Source organism: Lampetra fluviatilis, chromosome 22 (assembly GCF_964198595.1).
Source record: "Lampetra fluviatilis chromosome 22, kcLamFluv1.1, whole genome shotgun sequence".
Classification (NCBI taxonomy): Eukaryota; Metazoa; Chordata; class Hyperoartia; order Petromyzontiformes; family Petromyzontidae; genus Lampetra; species Lampetra fluviatilis.
In genome coordinates, this window is record NC_136296.1 from 7,840,012 (window position 1) to 7,857,961 (window position 17,950).

Here is a 17,950-nt window from a genome sequence, read left to right on the forward strand (position 1 = left end):
GTCCTTCTTCAGGTGGGGACAACTTAGCGAAAGCGCAACCGTCGGAGACGAGGTCGTTGAAAGGAGGCACTGCCTCTAACTTCAAAGACTACGAAACAACCTAGCACGCGTCGTCATTGCCCACACTCATCCCCGTCTCGACTCACTAGCTTGTCTCCGTGCCCTCAACTGGCTACCCATCGCCAGTAGGGTCACATACAAGACCGCCTGCCTCTGCCACAATGCCTTCATATCCACCTGCCCGCCGTACCTTTCTTCATTATTGACAACTTGCAGCTCAGCACACGGCAGATGCCTGCGCAGCGCGACTCACGACCTCCTCTTGATACCAAGATCCAGGATGGTCATCGTGTCTATGCGCCGCTTCTCGGTGGCAGCCCCAAAAGTCTGGAACGATATCCCTCTGCACATTCGCAGCATCACCTCAATCACCTCCTTCAAGAGAGACTTAAAAACTCACCTCTACAACCACGTGCTTTCGAGCGACTCTGAGCTTGGCTCCGCGCCTCTGAGTTGCGGCCACTACGTCTGCAAATTTGCGCGCGTTATAAATTGAACTATTATTATTATTTATCCCGTCCACACCAACTCCGGCCTCCTCTCTCTCTCGACCACGCTGCCGTCCAGCCCGGCATAGACACGACCCTGGCCGCGTTGCCCCAACCACTGCCCCGTCGCGCAATGATGGGGCGAAGGCGGCGGCCACGAGACGAGGCCACTCCCAGAGCCGACAGCCCGGAGCTTTCCGCTGCTTTTATTCTCCTCAGCGCGGCCTTGCTCCGCCCTGGCCGCCGCCTCCCTTCTCGAACCTACCAGAGGGTTCCAGGGGCCTCCCTGTGAGGTCTCCCCTAATTCAGCGGTCCTAAACCTTTTTGGCACCAGGGACCGGTTTCGTGGAAGACAATTTTTTCACGGACCGGGGTGGGGGGGGGGGTTATCATTGGGTCTTTCCCCCTTTTCAAATAAGCTCTCAAGTGACTTTGTTTTTTACTCATCTTGGCTAGGGGTTAGAGCTTGTGGGCTTACCATCACTGTGACTGGGACAAGTGCGGAAAAGAGGCGCGGATGGAAGTGGTGAATAATGAAACAATGGGGGCGGGTTCCACGCGCGGACTCACCGCTCTCACCTGCTGCTGTGCGGCCCCGTTCCTAACAGGCCATGGACCAGTACCGGTCCGTGGCCCGGGGGTTGGGGTTCCCTGGTCTACCGTGACCCTTGCCCCAGTTCCTCCGCCCTGCCGGCACACACACACTCACACAGCCGCGTCTATGCTCGACAGCGTGCGCGCTTTCTGTCCACCGCAGTTGCCGCTGCTGGGCAGCAGTAGGCGCTGCGTCGCTGCAAGTGTCAATCCACGCGACCGCAGGGAGAGAACTTGCAAACTCCTAATATGCAGCAGGCGTCAGGGTCGGGATCGTAACCCGCGCCGTCCTGTATACCAGGCGAGGTATCTCCTTGGTTCTTTCGGTAAAGTCACGTAGAATGGAAATAATAAAATAATAAAAAGAAAACATAATAAAATAATGTTTTATTTTTATTATTTTATTATTTCCATTCTACGTGACTTTACCGAAAGAACCAAGAAGATGAATGAATCCATGCAGTCACGAAAGCTTTAAATCGAAATTTACCAGGCGAGGTAGTTGACATCTCGCCCACCAAGGCGCCCCCCATTAACGGGGCATTGCTGCCATTTAACCGGTGGGGGTGGCTCTCTTTGCCCGTGTTCGTGTGTGCTCCCTCCCGTCTGCCGACAACGGGGTAGTCAAGAAACAAACGCACGGGCAGACCGCTTACCGTGCTGTTCAGGAGTGTGTGTGTGTGTTTGCCAGTCTGCCTCGGTGGAGTCTGTTGATTCTTTATCAGGAGGGCGCGCTGCCAAGTGTTCGCAGTTCGGGGTGAGTGAGGTTGGGGGTGGTGATTGCTATGAATTTTCATAGCCAGGAATTTGGAATGTCCTACCTCCTGGCTATGCAGGGCTGTAAACAGGAGAGCACTGCTGCAATGCTCATTTGAGCAGGAAATCACCTGGACGTTTAACTATCCGCACATTTGGCATAACGTAAAAAAAGAAAATCCAGCAGTTAGCATATCCATGGCCTTAATGACGCATGCAAGAATTCAGATCATCATGCCCATCTCGTATTCTTTAAGGGGGGCCAATTCACATTCATACGCTCGTTAAACTTCACAAAGACCGTTTCAAACATTAACTCCCGGAATGCATTCAAATATGTTTCAAACGCCGATAACCGATTGCACCCCCCCCCCCCCCCAACAATGAGTCCATTTACTCAGCTTGGCGATGATGCCCTATCCACTCCTGTTAATGCACGACTCGTCGAGATGAGCCTCGGTTGATCCCACAAACGTTGTGGGGGGGGGGGGGCTTGAGGTGCCCTACCCTGCTCTGCCAGGCGACGGCAGTGCAGCTCCTGCCCGCTCCGTCTGTTCCATCCGTGTGGGATGTAGCGTTGGGCCCCGTGTGCGCGCGTGAGTTTTCCCTGCGTGCTTAATCCGCTGTCCTCCCACATTGTGTAAGCATATGGGGGTGGGGAGAGGAGCATTGTTGGCGCTGGCTCGCTGCTTGGCTGCTGCCTTCAATTCGTCTGCGATTTTTCCTCGTGCTTCCGAGTCGCTCTTCCTCTTGGAGAGTAAATGAATGATGTGCGATGCATTACAAGTTGAAATTATGATTCATATTAATTGACGTCACCCACTTCCAAGCCTCACCTACCAAGACTATGTTCGACTCTCCATGAAGACTTCAATACATCCTAAAGCCCAGGCAATGACAATATTTCAAACTAAATATTTAACTATTTTAAATGGATCTGTTATTTTAACACGATTATGTATTTCCGAGTTTAAAAGGTGGCATTTGGTAAGGGTGCAGCCCTCCAATATCTTGTTCAGTCAGAAGGGACCTCACTATAGGCAGCTCTAGAGGGCCCCTTGAGGGTGTTTTGGCCTCCTCTTCCACGTCTTGACAGAGGTGGGAATCCCCACACTTTACCCCACCACACAACCTACCGATTGACTAACTATCGTGTACCCATTAATCTTCTGGGTGGACAGAGGCGGTATGGGAGGGGGGGGTTAAAACGTGTACTCATGTGTAGTGACATTGAATGAGTCACTGTAGCGCGTGGCGCTGGGAGATTGGTAAACAATGGAATTCTGGGTAGCAGCCCGTTCTACCAGTTGAACCCGTGGGCCAAGCCCGGAGCATTCTGGGGGATCCAAAAGGGGGCGTGACCGAGGGCGGAGCCTGGCCACGCTGTTGAGAATAAAAGGCGAGCTCCGACTCACAGTCGGGGCTGCTGCCATCAGGAGTGAAACTCGTCGTGTTGCTGTCGTCGTGGTCTTCGCCTCTTCAAGCTGTGGGTCTGGAAGCATGTTGGCTGCCCCGACCCGGTATAGAGTTATCCTCTATGGCTGTGAGAGCCGGAATTAACAAGAGGGATAATGCTTCCTACCAGTGACTCTGAATGAGTACACTACGCATGGCTTCAGCTGTCACGATGGGTGATCGCCTCTGGATTTCAACCGTGATGATGGGTACAAACTGAGTAATCATTGGAAAGATGTTATTAACCGTGCAAAAAAGATTTAACTACACATATTTGGACCATCTTATTTGACAGGTACTATTCTACTTTACCGAGTGTTGACATCCCCAGCGTTTAACAGTACTCCCCTTTTTGTATTTGGATTGTCAGCCAACACCGGTTACAACAACATGTGCACCTATTGTTCTCTTTTAGCCCTGCCCACCCCCCCAACACGTTCAATTCATTGGCTACCACATTCAGATAAGCCCCTCCCCCATCCTCCCCCCTTAACTTGTAGTTAAGAGCTTGTCTCTTGGAATTTTGCCTCACTTGATACAGTAAATTTAGCTGTGACGGTCCCACCTGATGACGGAGACTTGTGTTGCCTCCGAAACGTCGTGATTTATTATTTTATTTCTATTATTATTTCTATTATTTAATTTTTATTATTTATTTTTACCGACGTGACTTTACCGAAAAAACCTAAGAGTATATTTCAAGTACAGTTTGCCGCTAACTATTGCGCCATCGCAAGAATTCCCGCAAGTATTCGTTAATTATGTTTCTTTTCATACACCCCTGCAAGTAAAATATATTACTTGCAACAGAAAACATTAACTATATATAAACGATGACCAAATAAAATACCCTAACTTTGTACGACTCTCATGAACAGATTTAATAACCACTTTCCAGGAAAATATATTCTTATCAGGGGATTTAAAGCCGCTCTCGTTACAACTCCTGCCATGCCCGTGGCGCATTAAGTAATTTAGATGTCAAACACCGATTACAGCTTGGCAAATATGACGTGTAAGACGCTGAATGGCCACATTTCAGTCTAAAACTAAAAAAAATTCCTCCAAAACATTCCTTTACGTGTTCAGAGATTTTTTTTTTATGGCATCAATGTTTAACCAAAAAAAAAACCTACGAAATCAGGTGGCCAAGTGGCCCATAGGTGAGTGTGCCGAGCCTTCGGCCACTGAGGTTATGGGTTCGAATCCAAATTTCAGCCACCCTTGGTTACATCGAGTTGTGAAGCGTGGTGAGTTAACGCTGTGGTATCAACACACTCACGAATGACTGCACACACGGCAAAAGCGTCCAAATGTGAGTTTTTACGTAACATTTGGCCAAATCCCCACTCTGAGAAATGACATTTTTGGTTTGACCGTTGTGACAAAAAAACACAATGTCATAGCAGAATGTGGACAAATCTCCCCCCCCACCCACACTGCACACAGCCCGTAAACCAGCAGTGGAGGCAGCGAGGATTGATGGATCACCTCACAAATTGCCAAACTCTCTTCCCCCGTGGGCGTAGAGCAGATGCCATACTCTGGTTCGCCTGGAGAAGGTCGTACAGCTATGGGTGAAAAAACCCGCTTTTTCCAGCGGCAGGCATCGGGACTTTTCTTTAATACAATTAAACCCGATTTCGGGGAATTAAAACCTGGTTTAATGAATACGAAACTCTGATCCAAGGCTTAGGCAGCTTCCTCGTCGGTGCTGCTATCGTACTCGGGGGGGGGGGGGGGGGCGTAGGGCACGGGGTAGTCGTAGAATGCGGCGGGCAGGTTGGTCTTGATGAACACGAGGAGCTTCTCCTCCACAATCGTGGGCGCCAGTGAGTTCCTTAGCTTGGAATGGATGAAGCCCATCGTTGAGAAGTGCGGTTCTGCAATTAGAACCAATTAAACCGGATTTCTCCCAAATCTCTCAGATGATCGGGTTTAATATAAAAAGACAATTAAACCCGATTGTAAAAAAACCCGACTGTGACACCCTTGCGTACAGCAAATGTGGACTCCACCTGTCCGTTCTGTATGGGACAGAAGAGTGTTGTCAACTCCTGTACGTGGGGGTTTCTCCAGGTGCTCCGGTTTCCAACCCGCGTGTAAAACACTCAATAATTGGCCAATAACACCTTTATTCTAGATTTGAAGCTTTCGTGACTGCAAGGATTTATACTCTAAGGTTTTTTCGGTAAAGTCACGTAGGTAAAAAATTAAATTAAAAGTTAATAAAAGTAATAATGGAAATAAAATAAAATAATAAATTACGACGTTTCGGAGGCAACACAAGTCTCCGTCATCAGGTGCAGTAATTTTAGCTGTGACGGTCCCACCTGATGACGGAGACTTGTGTTGCCTCCGAAACGTCGTGATTTATTATTTTATTTTATTTCCTTTATTGACTTTCAATTACATTTTTTACCTACCTGAAAAAACCTAAGAGTATCAATAACACCTTAATGTACAGAGGACCGCGGAGCTTTGAGGATTGAATCTGGTGCCTGCTCATCGCTTGGCTGCTGCCTTTCCCGCTCGCCTTTGGGTTCTGTCTCTTCGCGAGCGATCGAGCCGATGCTGGGCGGTGCGTTACAAGTCGATGTCGTCTTCTTGGTTCTTTCGGTAAAGTCACGTAGAAGGGAAGTAATAAAATAATAAAAATAAAACATAAAAAAATAATTATGCTTTATTTTATAATTAATTATGTGTGGCTGAAATTACTTCCCTTCTACGTGACTTTACCGAAAGAACCAAAGAGATGAATCCCTGCAGTCACGAAAGCTTTAAATCGAGATTTAAGTCGATGTTACTTTTTATGGCAACGCCACTCGAAGGATTCCTACCGTTCTCGGACACGCGCGGTCGCTTTCGCACCCCCGCGCGAGAAATCTCCGAATAGATTCTCCGTCCCATGATAAGTGACGCCGACAGCGCGCGCAGGGAATACAATTGGGGGTGGGGTGGGGTGGGGGGAAGACGCCAAACCAAAATCGTCAACAAGAAAACAAAAAAACTCTTCCTGTTGTTTTTTGCCCCGCCCCACCGCCCCATCCTTTTATTAGAATCAATAAAAGGTCAGAGTATAAAACATTTGCAAACATGTAACTAATTCCAAGGACAGACACGGCGTTGATATTGTTATGCGCTGCGGGGGTTATGCAAAACCCTCCTGGTCAAAGCAAACACTTTCACTCAAAAATGGTCCTCATTACATTATTTGAACTTAGACTTGGCACGTGTGTGTGTGTGCGCGCGCGCACGTGACTGATGCATTCATAACGTTGCACGCGTACGTTAAGATTAGCACCACGATCCGCTTAATACTTGCACGAGCCACCAAATCTGGGCTCTGTTTCCACAATAAACTCATTTACACTATGAGACATCTCCTTTACCAGTGGCAAAATATAGTAGTAGGTTTTTACCCTTTAAACTGGTACAAAACTGACACCTTTAGACAAGGATATCATGTTTGCAATGACCACAACACAAGCAGTCAAAATGCAAACAAAAAGAAACAACTCTGATAATGATATGCACTGTCCTTGAAGTTGATTGGTCCACACCCGAGACAGATTTTCTTAGAGCCTAGTCTCCATTGGTGGTGGACCAGAAGACGCCTTTTGATGCCTTTTGGCGTCATCTGGTCCAACACCAATGGAGACTAGGCTCTAAGAAAAGCTGTCTCGGGTGTGGACCAATCAACTTCAAGGACAGTGCATATCATATCATTATCAGAGTTGTTTCTTATTGTTTGCATTTTGACTGCTTGTGTTGTGGTTATTGCAAGCATGATGCCTTGTATAAAGGTGTCAGTTTTGTACCAGTTTTAAGGGTAAAAACCTACTACAATAAACTAATTGCGAAGGTTTGTTTGTGCGCGCCGAGGATGACACGAGCGACGTCTCGTTCCATTGAGATTTTGACGGCGACTGAAAAAAAAGTTCAGTGGATTTTTACAAGCGGGCGCTAAGACGGACATCGCACATTCGGACACAACCGTGAACCTCGACTCTCCCACGAGACGTTATCCTCGTCACCGTCAACCAAGCAGGGCCGCAAGCTGCCGTTGCTGCTTGCGCACTCTCTCTGTGTGTCTGTGATGTGATGTGCTTACGTGTCTGGCCACAGTTTATTCCCAACTGCTAAGTCTCCAGATTGTTAAATGTTGCGCGGATCGCCCTTCCCAACGTCGCGGCGTGCTGAAGCAATGATAGCATTGGCGAATTTGTTCATCACGTGACAACTTTATTTATTTGGCTGTGTCGGGTGGAGGAGGCGCGCACGACACAATATTAGCATCAGACTCACCCCAAAACTGATCAATTATGAAGCAGACTCTTGCTTTCATGGCATTAAGGACGGAATAATCACCCCAGACATAATGAATTGCAGCAAGAGACAACAACAACAACAATTACCGCGTGAGTCCCAGCATCACGATGCACAGCTGTCTACACACAACACAAATAGCACGTGGTCTGCATATTAGCCACTGTCATCAGTCACCTACCCCCGCCCCCATTCGCATTTCCACGTGCGCAGGCGCAATGCAGTGCTCGGTGCATGGACTGGGTGCTGCTGCCACATCGCTGGAGGATTGCCCCCCCCCACCCCGTTCGATAATCGATAATTGTTTATCCGGCCGTGCAGCGAGCGAGCAAACGGCGTTGGAGCCCGAGGGTGTTGAATGTGAGTGCAACAGCAACGAAAATAGACTGTAATCTACGCTTCTATATCGCAGAAATTTGTTCCTGATATATTAATAACAACAACAACAACAAAGTGAGCTTCGCGGTTCCTGGTAATAAATAAATTGGCATTGGCACGATACGTCGAACGGAGGGAGCGCTGTCGTTTAATGACGGCTCGCCATTCGATTTGATAACTCGAGATCCTTATAAATCACGTACTATATATTGTTGTGGGAATGGGCACACGCGTATTTTGTACACACATACACACAATCTTTCACTAAAGCTATAGATATTCCTTCATTGTCGTTCAAACAAATACTTCCAACTCCGACATCTTCCATGGAGATGCTCTCATGATATGGGAGGTGATTATGATAATACATTCCCATACATCCAAGGGGGGGGGGGGGGGAAACCTCACCGGGTCGAAAGGTATTATTATCCCATGAGCCAAGGGTACCACGTTGGGTGACAAATGCTGCCAGTGGGCAATGCCCCCCCCCCCCCCCCTAGGCAGAACGCGTGACGTGCTATACACACACATACAGTCCCTATGTATTGTAATATTCCATAGAGGTTCCATATCACAATCGGGTCCCCCCCTCCCTTCAAAATTATATTCTCCCGTACTCCATTAATGACATGGTTCTTATATATTAAAAAAGCTACCACGATCAACGTGCTATCATGTACATGTGTAATCGATCGTTGAAATGCTTCAAGAAAATCATTGTTAGCATTTGCCACCGGAGGTGGTACCGATGATACATTTTCAGGTCAATTGCTCAAGTACCCCACCTTGGGATATTTGGGCCATTCCCCGTTATTTACGTATTTCTTGCATGTCGGGTGAAATTAGAGGACCCAGAGACATCCTATGCGAGTGTGCACATAATACGCAGACTCGATAGGAATAGGTCGCCAATCTGCTCGCTCTACTGGAAGGTGAATAATGATGAGATGTGATAATTTGTTTTTTACCCTTTTATCTGGCAACAAAACTGACACCTTTTTTTGGTTTTTGTTGCCAGATAAAAGGGTAAAAAAAACAATTATCATATTTTTTGACTGGCAAATGAGGTACCAATGGTGTAAATGATGACAAATTTGACTGCTTGGCCACATGGTGACATGCGAAGGCATTACATCGGAATGTTTTGAGTGTAATGGATTTCCTAATGCACACACATTTTGTATGGATGTTTTGGGTCGTCCCCCACCCGCCCCCCCCCGTTAAGAAACCAGTTAGATGAGACTGCCCTCTCTTGACCACCTTACTATATAATGTGACCCCAAATCGTCCTCAAGGGGCCCAATGAAGCTTCGGGTTTCTGTGGTTGATAAGACCACCACAACACCGGCCTTAGCAGTGATGCGTTTCAAAAGATACGTGGGCTCCGCGTGCTGGTGTGCGCTTACGCTCATATATTTTGCCTGTGGTGTGGGAATGGCATTTTCAGATTTTTTTATTTTACAACAGTGAATATAGTGCAAGTTTTTTGTTTTTAAGTCGGAGATGCGTGTAGGCTGTAGGGTGTAACGACGATCGAAACAGCAGAACGATATAAAAAATTGGGCGACTTGTCCCTTTTCATCAAAATGTAAAACCACCGCGTAAGCGTTACACGCATCTACAGCACACGTAAAGTGTATGTTAAAAAAATCTAAGTACGTGTCAAAAGTTCGCAGTTAAATCTGAAGAAAGAAAAAAAAGTCATCAGACGCGTTTAATAAACGCCGCCATGGCGATTCCAACTATAAAAATACGTTAATTTGTACAACATCAAACCAAAAAAACGGAGTGAAAACGAACGCGGTCGTCGCTAACGAGTGTCCACATAAGTTAACGCACAAAGTTACACACGCGATGGCGGGGCGGCGGGTGTTATTAAAAAAAAAGTTTCTCGATATTCCGTTGTTCATCAAGACGCGTGCCCAGTCCCCCCACTCCCCTTCCGTTAGGTGCTCGGTTACTTCGTAGCGCGACTCGACCGCGAGTAACGACCACAAGCGTCAACCGGCCACACTCCTCCGCACACACACGCGCGCAACGAGTGAAACACTTGGGGTGCCCGTGTGACATTACGATGAACCGTCGGGGTAAGGAACTGCAACACTGAGAACGACTGGTGGGTGGTGGGTGGGGGTGGCGGAGAGGTCGATGGGTCACGTTTCACAAAACTATAACATCGAGCAACACAGACAACGGACAACCGTGCCATGGAATCAATACACACGGGGCCCTGCACGGCACAAGCACTACGGCGCGTTTCGCTCGTAAGCACGTTTTCAAGTTCCGCGGAGTATTTGTTTTATTCTCGTTTTTTTTTTATATGGCAACTTTGCAGATATAGCTGCGGGGACAGCCATACTCATTTCAATGAGTTTTGTGAAGAGGATCGTATCCGCCAGGCGTTGGCGGCTGTAATCCAGCGCTGTGGAGGAAAGAGTTGGTGGATTACACAAATGTCGTGAAACTCCCTTGCCGTGAGGCGTCGTGGTCGCCAAACCCTTGGCTTGCCAGGAGAAGGCGGTTAGAAGCGAGTGGACTAATCTCCATCTCTTTCCATCTGTACGGGGTTAGGAGCGCTGCACAAACCACGCGACCTCCACATGCGCTCCGGTTTCCTCTCCCGCATGGTACACGCGCTCGTCTAAGGTTGTCCAGAAACATCTGCGACGGTTTTCACCGACGACCCCTCAACGGCCCTACCCACGGGGATTGGAAACCAGTGCTCTGAGAGCATTTTTCAACCCTTCGTAAAATGCCTATTTGTTCTCCGTCAGCCTAGCGTATCTGTTTGTGGTTAGTGGTAGGTTTTGTTCATCTCGTACTATAGGAGTCATGTTCATCAAAGAGTGGCTCAACTCGATCCATCGTGCAAGCCCAAAGTTCTCGTGTAAATGTTGTTGGGTCATCTTTTTTTGTTGTTTTTATTCGGAAACGCATTTGGTCTTCAATTTTTGCAGATCGTACATTTATATTTGAGCCATCCGCAATCCGTAAACTATTATATTTCCTTTCTGCAAGTACGCGTGGCAAAGAGAGGAAATATTTGGCGTAGCCAGCTCAGCGCATAGTTTTCTAACCCTGCATGACATAAATGAGCAATGGCTATACTGCAAGTGGTGCAAGTCCAAAACAAGCACATTATTGATATTTTTGTTTGTCGATGGGGACAAAAAAAGACAGCCTGTATGCGGATGTGTGCGACACGCACCTTGGGTTACATCTGCGTTTAACTGCGATATCACATTTTAATTCTCGATTGTGCGTGTTGAAAAGCCCGATGACACATTCGAAACAATTTGACACCACGAGTTATTTATATGTGTGCACGTTCTAACAATACTCTCGCAGTCCCAAAACGATGAACACTCATCTCCCCTCCTGAGAAACCTCATCATCTTTTCGCACACTCGCTCTGAGTTTATTAACCATTGTTATGGATGGGACGTTTCCTTAAAATGCAGAGAAACTGTCTCTCTTTCTTTCTTTCGCTTGTAAGACATTTAATATTTTTGACAGGGGGGTGGGGGGGGTCTGTTTTGTCATCGTCGGTATCAAGAGATGAGGAATCCCTTTGGAAAACTTGCAATTTAAAAAAAGCGCCCGATATACTTTTAAACGGCTGCAGAATAATGTTTTGTTACTGACCTGAAAAATCCTACAACAGGGTTGGCCATCACGATGTTAACGATTGCTTGATTATTTATTCACAAACGCCCGTGGAATGTTCGATTTTGGCCATTTGTACAAATGCCTTTATTTAATCTTTCATCAAAGTAAACTCTTAAGATGTTGTCGCCCCCCCCCCATGCATCAGTTGTGACGCTCGCCTGCCAATGGGGCTCTCAGCAGGTTCAAAATAAAGTCCATGAAACCGACGCGTTTAAACGTACTCGCTCGGCCCGTTCGCAAAAAAAATATAATCCGTGGATGTTGTCGCTCAGTCATTTGGCCACTATCCTTATCGTCGCTCCGGTTACTGTATTTAAAACATTAAAAACCTTGGCACTCTGCTTTTGGGAATGTTCAGTAGTGCACCATGCCACCGACCTTCACACACACAAAGACAAAATATCCCCCGTATAGCCTGAACAGACTGTAGGGGCAAGTGCTGTTAGCGAGCACCTATGAAAGGCCAGCACAGCACACGAGGTGGGTGGCTAGCACCACGCCCGGCCGCCTTTGTCTCCCCAGTGGCGATTTTTATATATCACACCATGTACTTATTTGAGGCTGAGTCGACCTAGGCGAGGCCCATGACCGGTTCAGATAATCGCCACTGGTGTTGGCCGTGAGCGGGAATCGAACCCGGGTCGCCGGATTCGTAGCGCAGCGCGCTAACCGCTACACCACCGCTCTCCACACACGCTGACACACACACACTGACACACACACACTGACACACTGACACACACACACGTCAAACCTCTATCTCGCGTAAGGTAATCAGGCTTGTGCGTGTCACTGACTGGCCCGAAAACCCAGCACCGACAGCCAAGACGAAATACAATTCCAGAGCCTCAAATGCCGTGCGGCTGGATCGAGTCCCCTCCTTGTGACTTTTCAATCCAGAAAAGTGGGTGTCGTGTTGCCGCGGCTTAAGGACCTCTTTCATGTCGCCCGTTCGGGTGTGTCGCTCGCGCCGTCAAAGTGTTGAACTCGTCTCTTAATAATAATAATAAGGGCGGCCGCCTTAATCTCACCCGCGGTGATGCTGTGCAGTTGCTATTTACGTTCATTAGCCGATCGGGCGTGTGCGTCTGAACTGAACTGGCGTGCTCGGTTCTGCACTGGAGCACAAGGGAAAAGCCACCGTAAAAAATATAACACCGCTGCAACCAATCGGTTTAGCTATCGCAGGTCACGGTCACGGGTGCGCTCATGTTTTAAACTATCGGCACACGAATCGGTTGACGTGTGGCTGCCAGGGCTCCTATTACATCGCGGGATCTTGAAGGGATTGGCGGCAGTCCGGGCAGGCCTTCATCCAGTGGTGCGTTGACCAGGGGCATCTGATGGAAGATGGTGATTACATCTACAGTCAGCTTTAGAAGCAATCGAGTTTGTTGTTTTTATCTACTTTGTAAGCCGGGTCCCCCTTGTAAAGGTCGACGTTAAGCTACAATGGGCTCTCGCCTGGTCATAAATATTCTGTCGTTCTGGATTCTGGGGTCAGGAGTAGAGCTGCCCGACTGACACGGGCGCGTTGTCTGTCGAAGAGCGGCATTATTTCCCGGGACAACGGCGGTCTTTCGGTTGCGCGGAGCTGCAAGCCGTCCTTGGCAGAAGTTAGCGGAATGTGCACCCTTGCACGGGTGTAATCTTACGTTTAAAAAAAAAAAAAGGGGGAGGAAAAAAAAACCGCTTTAAAACTAAATATTATTTTTTCAATGTCGCGGTCCAATTGCGCCGTGCTGTCAAGGAGGGAGAGGCTCGCGAAGTGGTCGTCCAACTCTGGGGAGCTGCGGGCGTGGGTGGACGGCGAGTTTCTGTTACGGAGGGCGAGGGGAAGCAAAGGGAGAGTGAAAGGAGGGAGTTGCTGGAAACGAGGGGGTTTAGCAGAGAATAATGACTGACCACCGCTGATGAGATAGGATTGCCTGCCAAGCAGGCAGAGTCAAGCTTTCGCTGAAGCCACAAACATGAAAAGCCCACTTCAATTTCCTCCACCCCGATTATCCGGTTTGTTACTTTGTGAGACAAATCCCCGCTGTTAAGTGCGCGTGCGTCGTGAAAATCAACCGCGAGCACAGGGGAGTTACATTTGCGTTCGCTCCACGTGGTTCGCTTTGCGTTGCTTGTTCATCTGCTGCGATTATCTTCACTGGGATGATTCACGGTCAACCTCGGTACGGTTTAATCATGATCTTCAAAGGGACGATCGTGGTTCCTCCCTCCCTCCTTTCGATCAAAACTCCTGCGGAATGACCACGGCCCATTCTCTCGTCACATCTGCGTGGCTTATCGCGCTCGATGGGGCAATCGTCGACGCTGGGTCGAGTCAGCTCGTTTCTCTTGACGCAGGATTTTACGATTTCGTTCACTTGGCTGCTGCAGTTAGTTGCACGATTACCGACTCGGAATAAATGCTTGGAATTTACAGAAGGTTTGGCAGTACGGATTAAGCAACAAAAAAATGCTTGCTTTTAAGCTTAAATCTGATTCAAGTTAACTTGATGGTAAACGCCCATCCACCAGCAACCACCGAACCGTTGTCACTGTACGGTGGTGACGAGGGGGCAGGGCTTTTAGGCCAAGTTACTCTAAACCAGAGAGAACGAGGCAAGGTATTAATAAAAAAAACAATACGAATAAAAAGTAAAAAAAAACATTTAAAAAAAGTCCTTCAAGTACAGCCTTTGTTAATTAAGTTAATAAATTGTCTACGATATATGCCTGGGGTGAAGCAATGATACAGCGGCAAGCGCCCTGCGCTACAAGTCCGTCCACCTGAGTTCGATTCCCCACCGCTGCTAACATCAGTGATGTCATCTCTAAACCGATCCCGCGCCCTTCAAAAATCTCGCACTGACCTAGGTCAAGAAAGTTGTACAACTCCCATGACCACAAGAACACAGAGTCGGGTGTAGTTCATCCAGCAGCGGATTGATAAACGGGCTGTCAATTCTCATCAACCGCTCCACGGTCCGAAATCTAAACAGACGGTCGAGATTAAAACACGACTCAAAAATGCAGTCTCGTACATTCCCGCGATCAATTCCGGGGCTGCCTCTCTTGGCCCGCCAACGCTTGCCGGCAGCTGTAGAGCCACTTGATGATTCGGGCGTTGCGTTCGATGACCGACACCATGGAGGGCGAGTGGTCGGCGAGGTCTGGATCGGCGTCGGGACCCTCACCGGGTCCCGCGCTGCTGCGCCGCGCCGACAGCCCGTCGAAGTCGGGGTCGTCCCACTGCGCGCTGCTGCAAGCGCGCCCCTCCTCGTGGCGCTCCCCGCGCCCCTCCTCGCTTTCCGTCGCCATCAGGTCCGCCGCCGTCGCTTCAAAGTGCGCGGAGCGAGCGCGCTCCAGGCACGCGGCCGGGGGGGGTTCCACCCCACAGCCGTCGAAGAAGGCGGCGGCCGTGTCGGCTCCGTGCCCAGCGACCACCGGCACTGTACACGACGCGGAGAGGAGCGCGGGAGGAGGGGACGAGCTGCAGGCGAGCGTCGGTCCCGAGCGACACACGAACGCCGACTCGGGCAGCGACATGGGCCGCGCGGGCCTCCGCCGCGATCCGACCACGTCCGTCGTCTCGACCGAGCGCGCCTTCGGCTCGCGGGGAACGTCGGTGCCGTTGGTGCTCGCCAGCACGCCGGGCTCCCCCGCGAGACCCCGCTGGTGGTGATGGTGGTGTCGGTGATGGCTGCTTGGATTTTGGGAACAAAGATGCTGCTGCTGCTGCTGGAATTCTGGCAAGGCCACTTTAGGTTCCTCGTTCTCCGCTTTGCCTCGGGGCCTGTGCTCGGGCGAGCTTTTCATCGGCTGGCCGCCGGACGGCAGGAGAAGTCCCAGGGATTGCTCCTTGGCGCCGCCCATGCCTTGGAAGAACCTTCGCAGGAACTTGACGTGGCCGGCCTTGAAGACGGAGCCATCGTTCCCGTTGGAGTCGACCCCTTGGGGTTTTTCCGAAGCCTCCGGCCAGCACGGTGGGACAGAGGGCTCAGGCCCGACCCGGCCGCCCCCTTCACAGTGGCCGCCCTCGCCTCTGTCGGCGCACGGCGATCTCTGCAGGTCGTTGATGGCGTTGTTGAGCACCTCGAGGTTCAGGTTCTGGCCCCCTCCGTTTGCGGTGCCGTTCGCCGCGTCCACCTCATCTTCATCGTCGTCGTCGTCATTCTCTCGGTGTCCGTCACAGGCGCCTACGCCGCCGCCGCCACCCTGGGGCGGGCTCGGCTCCCCGTCGCAGCGCGGCTTCACGTACTTGGCACGGTCGGCCTCCAGACGCTCGCGCACGCTTACCCTGCCGCGCTGTGACCCCTCGAAGTGCAGCCGTAGGTACTCGGGTCCTTTGCTCAGAATGCGCATGCAGTGCAGGGGGGCCCCTGGGGAGGCCGGGCGGGGTCTGGCGGGCCTGGTTGGCCTAGCGAGCCTCTGCTCTAAGCCCACGCCGGCCGGCATGATGTCGTTTTTCCCAGGACTGCCAGATTGGGCGATTTTGTGTGCAATTGGACGGTGTTGTATTCTGAAATGTGTTTGAGAAAAAAAAAACTGCTTTTAAAAAAACACGTGGGTTTTTTGGGGCTCAAATCTGGAAAATGGGGGCACTTTTGGGCTCTTCTGTCCAAAGTTTTGGCGCTATTTTAGCAAAAAGAAATAATTGGCAGTCCTGTTCGTTCCTGCCTCGCTCACCAAGCGCCAGATGCACTAGGCCAATTTTTCCGGATTATTTTTTTCTCTCTTCTGAATTTTTTTTAGCGGTTACGGAGCTCGAAATCTGTGTCGCCGCCTCCGTTGCTAAGTATTCGCTTTATCAAAGCTCGGCAGCGACGTTTGTTACAAAATTTTTTTTTATTTTGGTTGTAAGTAAATACTTGCTGGTGGCAAATGCAAAACGCGAGTTTACATTTGCCAGCATTCAACCGAGAATGATAAATTAGAAACGTGGAAAATGTAGTGGCGTATTAATTTTCTTTTTGCCTGCTTTATCCCTCCACTCGTTTCCCTGTAATGGATGTTGGCGCTGGCGGCGCGATGTGGAATAACCCTCGCACAGCGGGTCCCGCTCGCTTCAATATCAAAACCACTTCCAGTGACGTGACGTTAACGTCTCCTTTGGGAGTCGGAGTCTTCCGAACGACCAAGCATAATAACGGCTCGTGGGGGCCGGGGGGCGTCCTCGAATAATAACTTCTGCTGCACGCCGTGTCTTGATTTATCGGTCATGCGCTAGACCCCTGTTGTCTTGCAGCCTTTCTGCTTCCTGCAGGAATAGGTGTCGGGGGCTTGTGAGCTCGTACGGTTCTCCACGACCGGGAAGGCCGCATCAACCGAGCGTCCCTCGACCGCAGATCCGAGAAGAAAACTGAAAAAGCAAAACGGAGGGGAAACAGGCGGCAGCAAACGGAAACGTCAAAAGCAGAACTCCATCGGAACATCTACCCACTGACGCAAACCTCTCCCTCCGCCGACGGACGCTGTAGGAGTGTTGGTGGTACAGTGGCGGGTTTAAAAACGTGTCATGTTTGTGCACTCTAATGAATACGAGCCTTTCACAAATGGCCAGCCGAGGTGTAACAAACGCTCGCAGTTGTCCCACCACGAGAGCGTGTTCTGTTTTGGGTTCCCCACCCCGTTCCCAGCCCAAAGAAAGTGGTTTCCAAGCCGGCAATGCTTTCTCAACAACAACACCACCGCACTGTGCCGGACTGCCACCTTTTCCACACGTGGGACCCAAGGACCCAACTCTCCGCTCTGCGGTGAAGTGCCCTTCGTTGCGTAAAGTAGGGTGGTGTGTGGGGCGCAGCGCTAACGCAAGTGGTCGGGCCTGCTGTGCTGTGGCTACGGACCACCCTTGGGCGAGGCCGGGTTCAATCTCTGGCCACCACGGCCAACATCAATGGAGATCATCTGGACCGGTTGGTCCTTGGCTTCCGAAAGGTCAACTCCGGCCTTAAATGGGCAGCACCTGGGTGCCCGTGTTGTAAACATTAGCACAAAGGGCCACACCATCATAGTACTGGCAATGTCATCACGGGGTCTGACCACACCACCAGGGTTCTTACCACACCACCACGGGTCCGACCACACCACCAGGGTTCTTGCCACACCACCAGGGTTCTTGCCACACCACCACGGGTCTGACCACACCACCAGGGTGCTTGCCACACCACCACGGGTCTGGCCACACCATCACGGGTCTGACCACACCACCAGGGTGCTTGCCACACCACCAC

At 50.0% G+C, this 17,950-nt stretch overlaps 1 protein-coding gene across 3 annotated transcripts in view; it reads right to left on the reverse strand.

Moving 5' to 3' along the window:
* Positions 1 to 9,294: 9,294 nt before the first annotated feature.
* LOC144938485 (uncharacterized) overlaps positions 9,295 to 17,950 on the reverse strand; it is a 93,461-nt gene continuing 84,805 nt past the window's right edge. For all 3 annotated transcript variants that reach the window (XM_078866336.1, XM_078866337.1, XM_078866338.1), the window contains exon 2: positions 9,295 to 17,079. In XM_078866336.1, the coding sequence (XP_078722462.1) occupies positions 14,772 to 16,175 (1,404 nt within the window). In that variant the 5' untranslated portion in view covers positions 16,176 to 17,079 and the 3' untranslated portion in view covers positions 9,295 to 14,771. The remainder of the gene's footprint in view (positions 17,080 to 17,950) is intronic.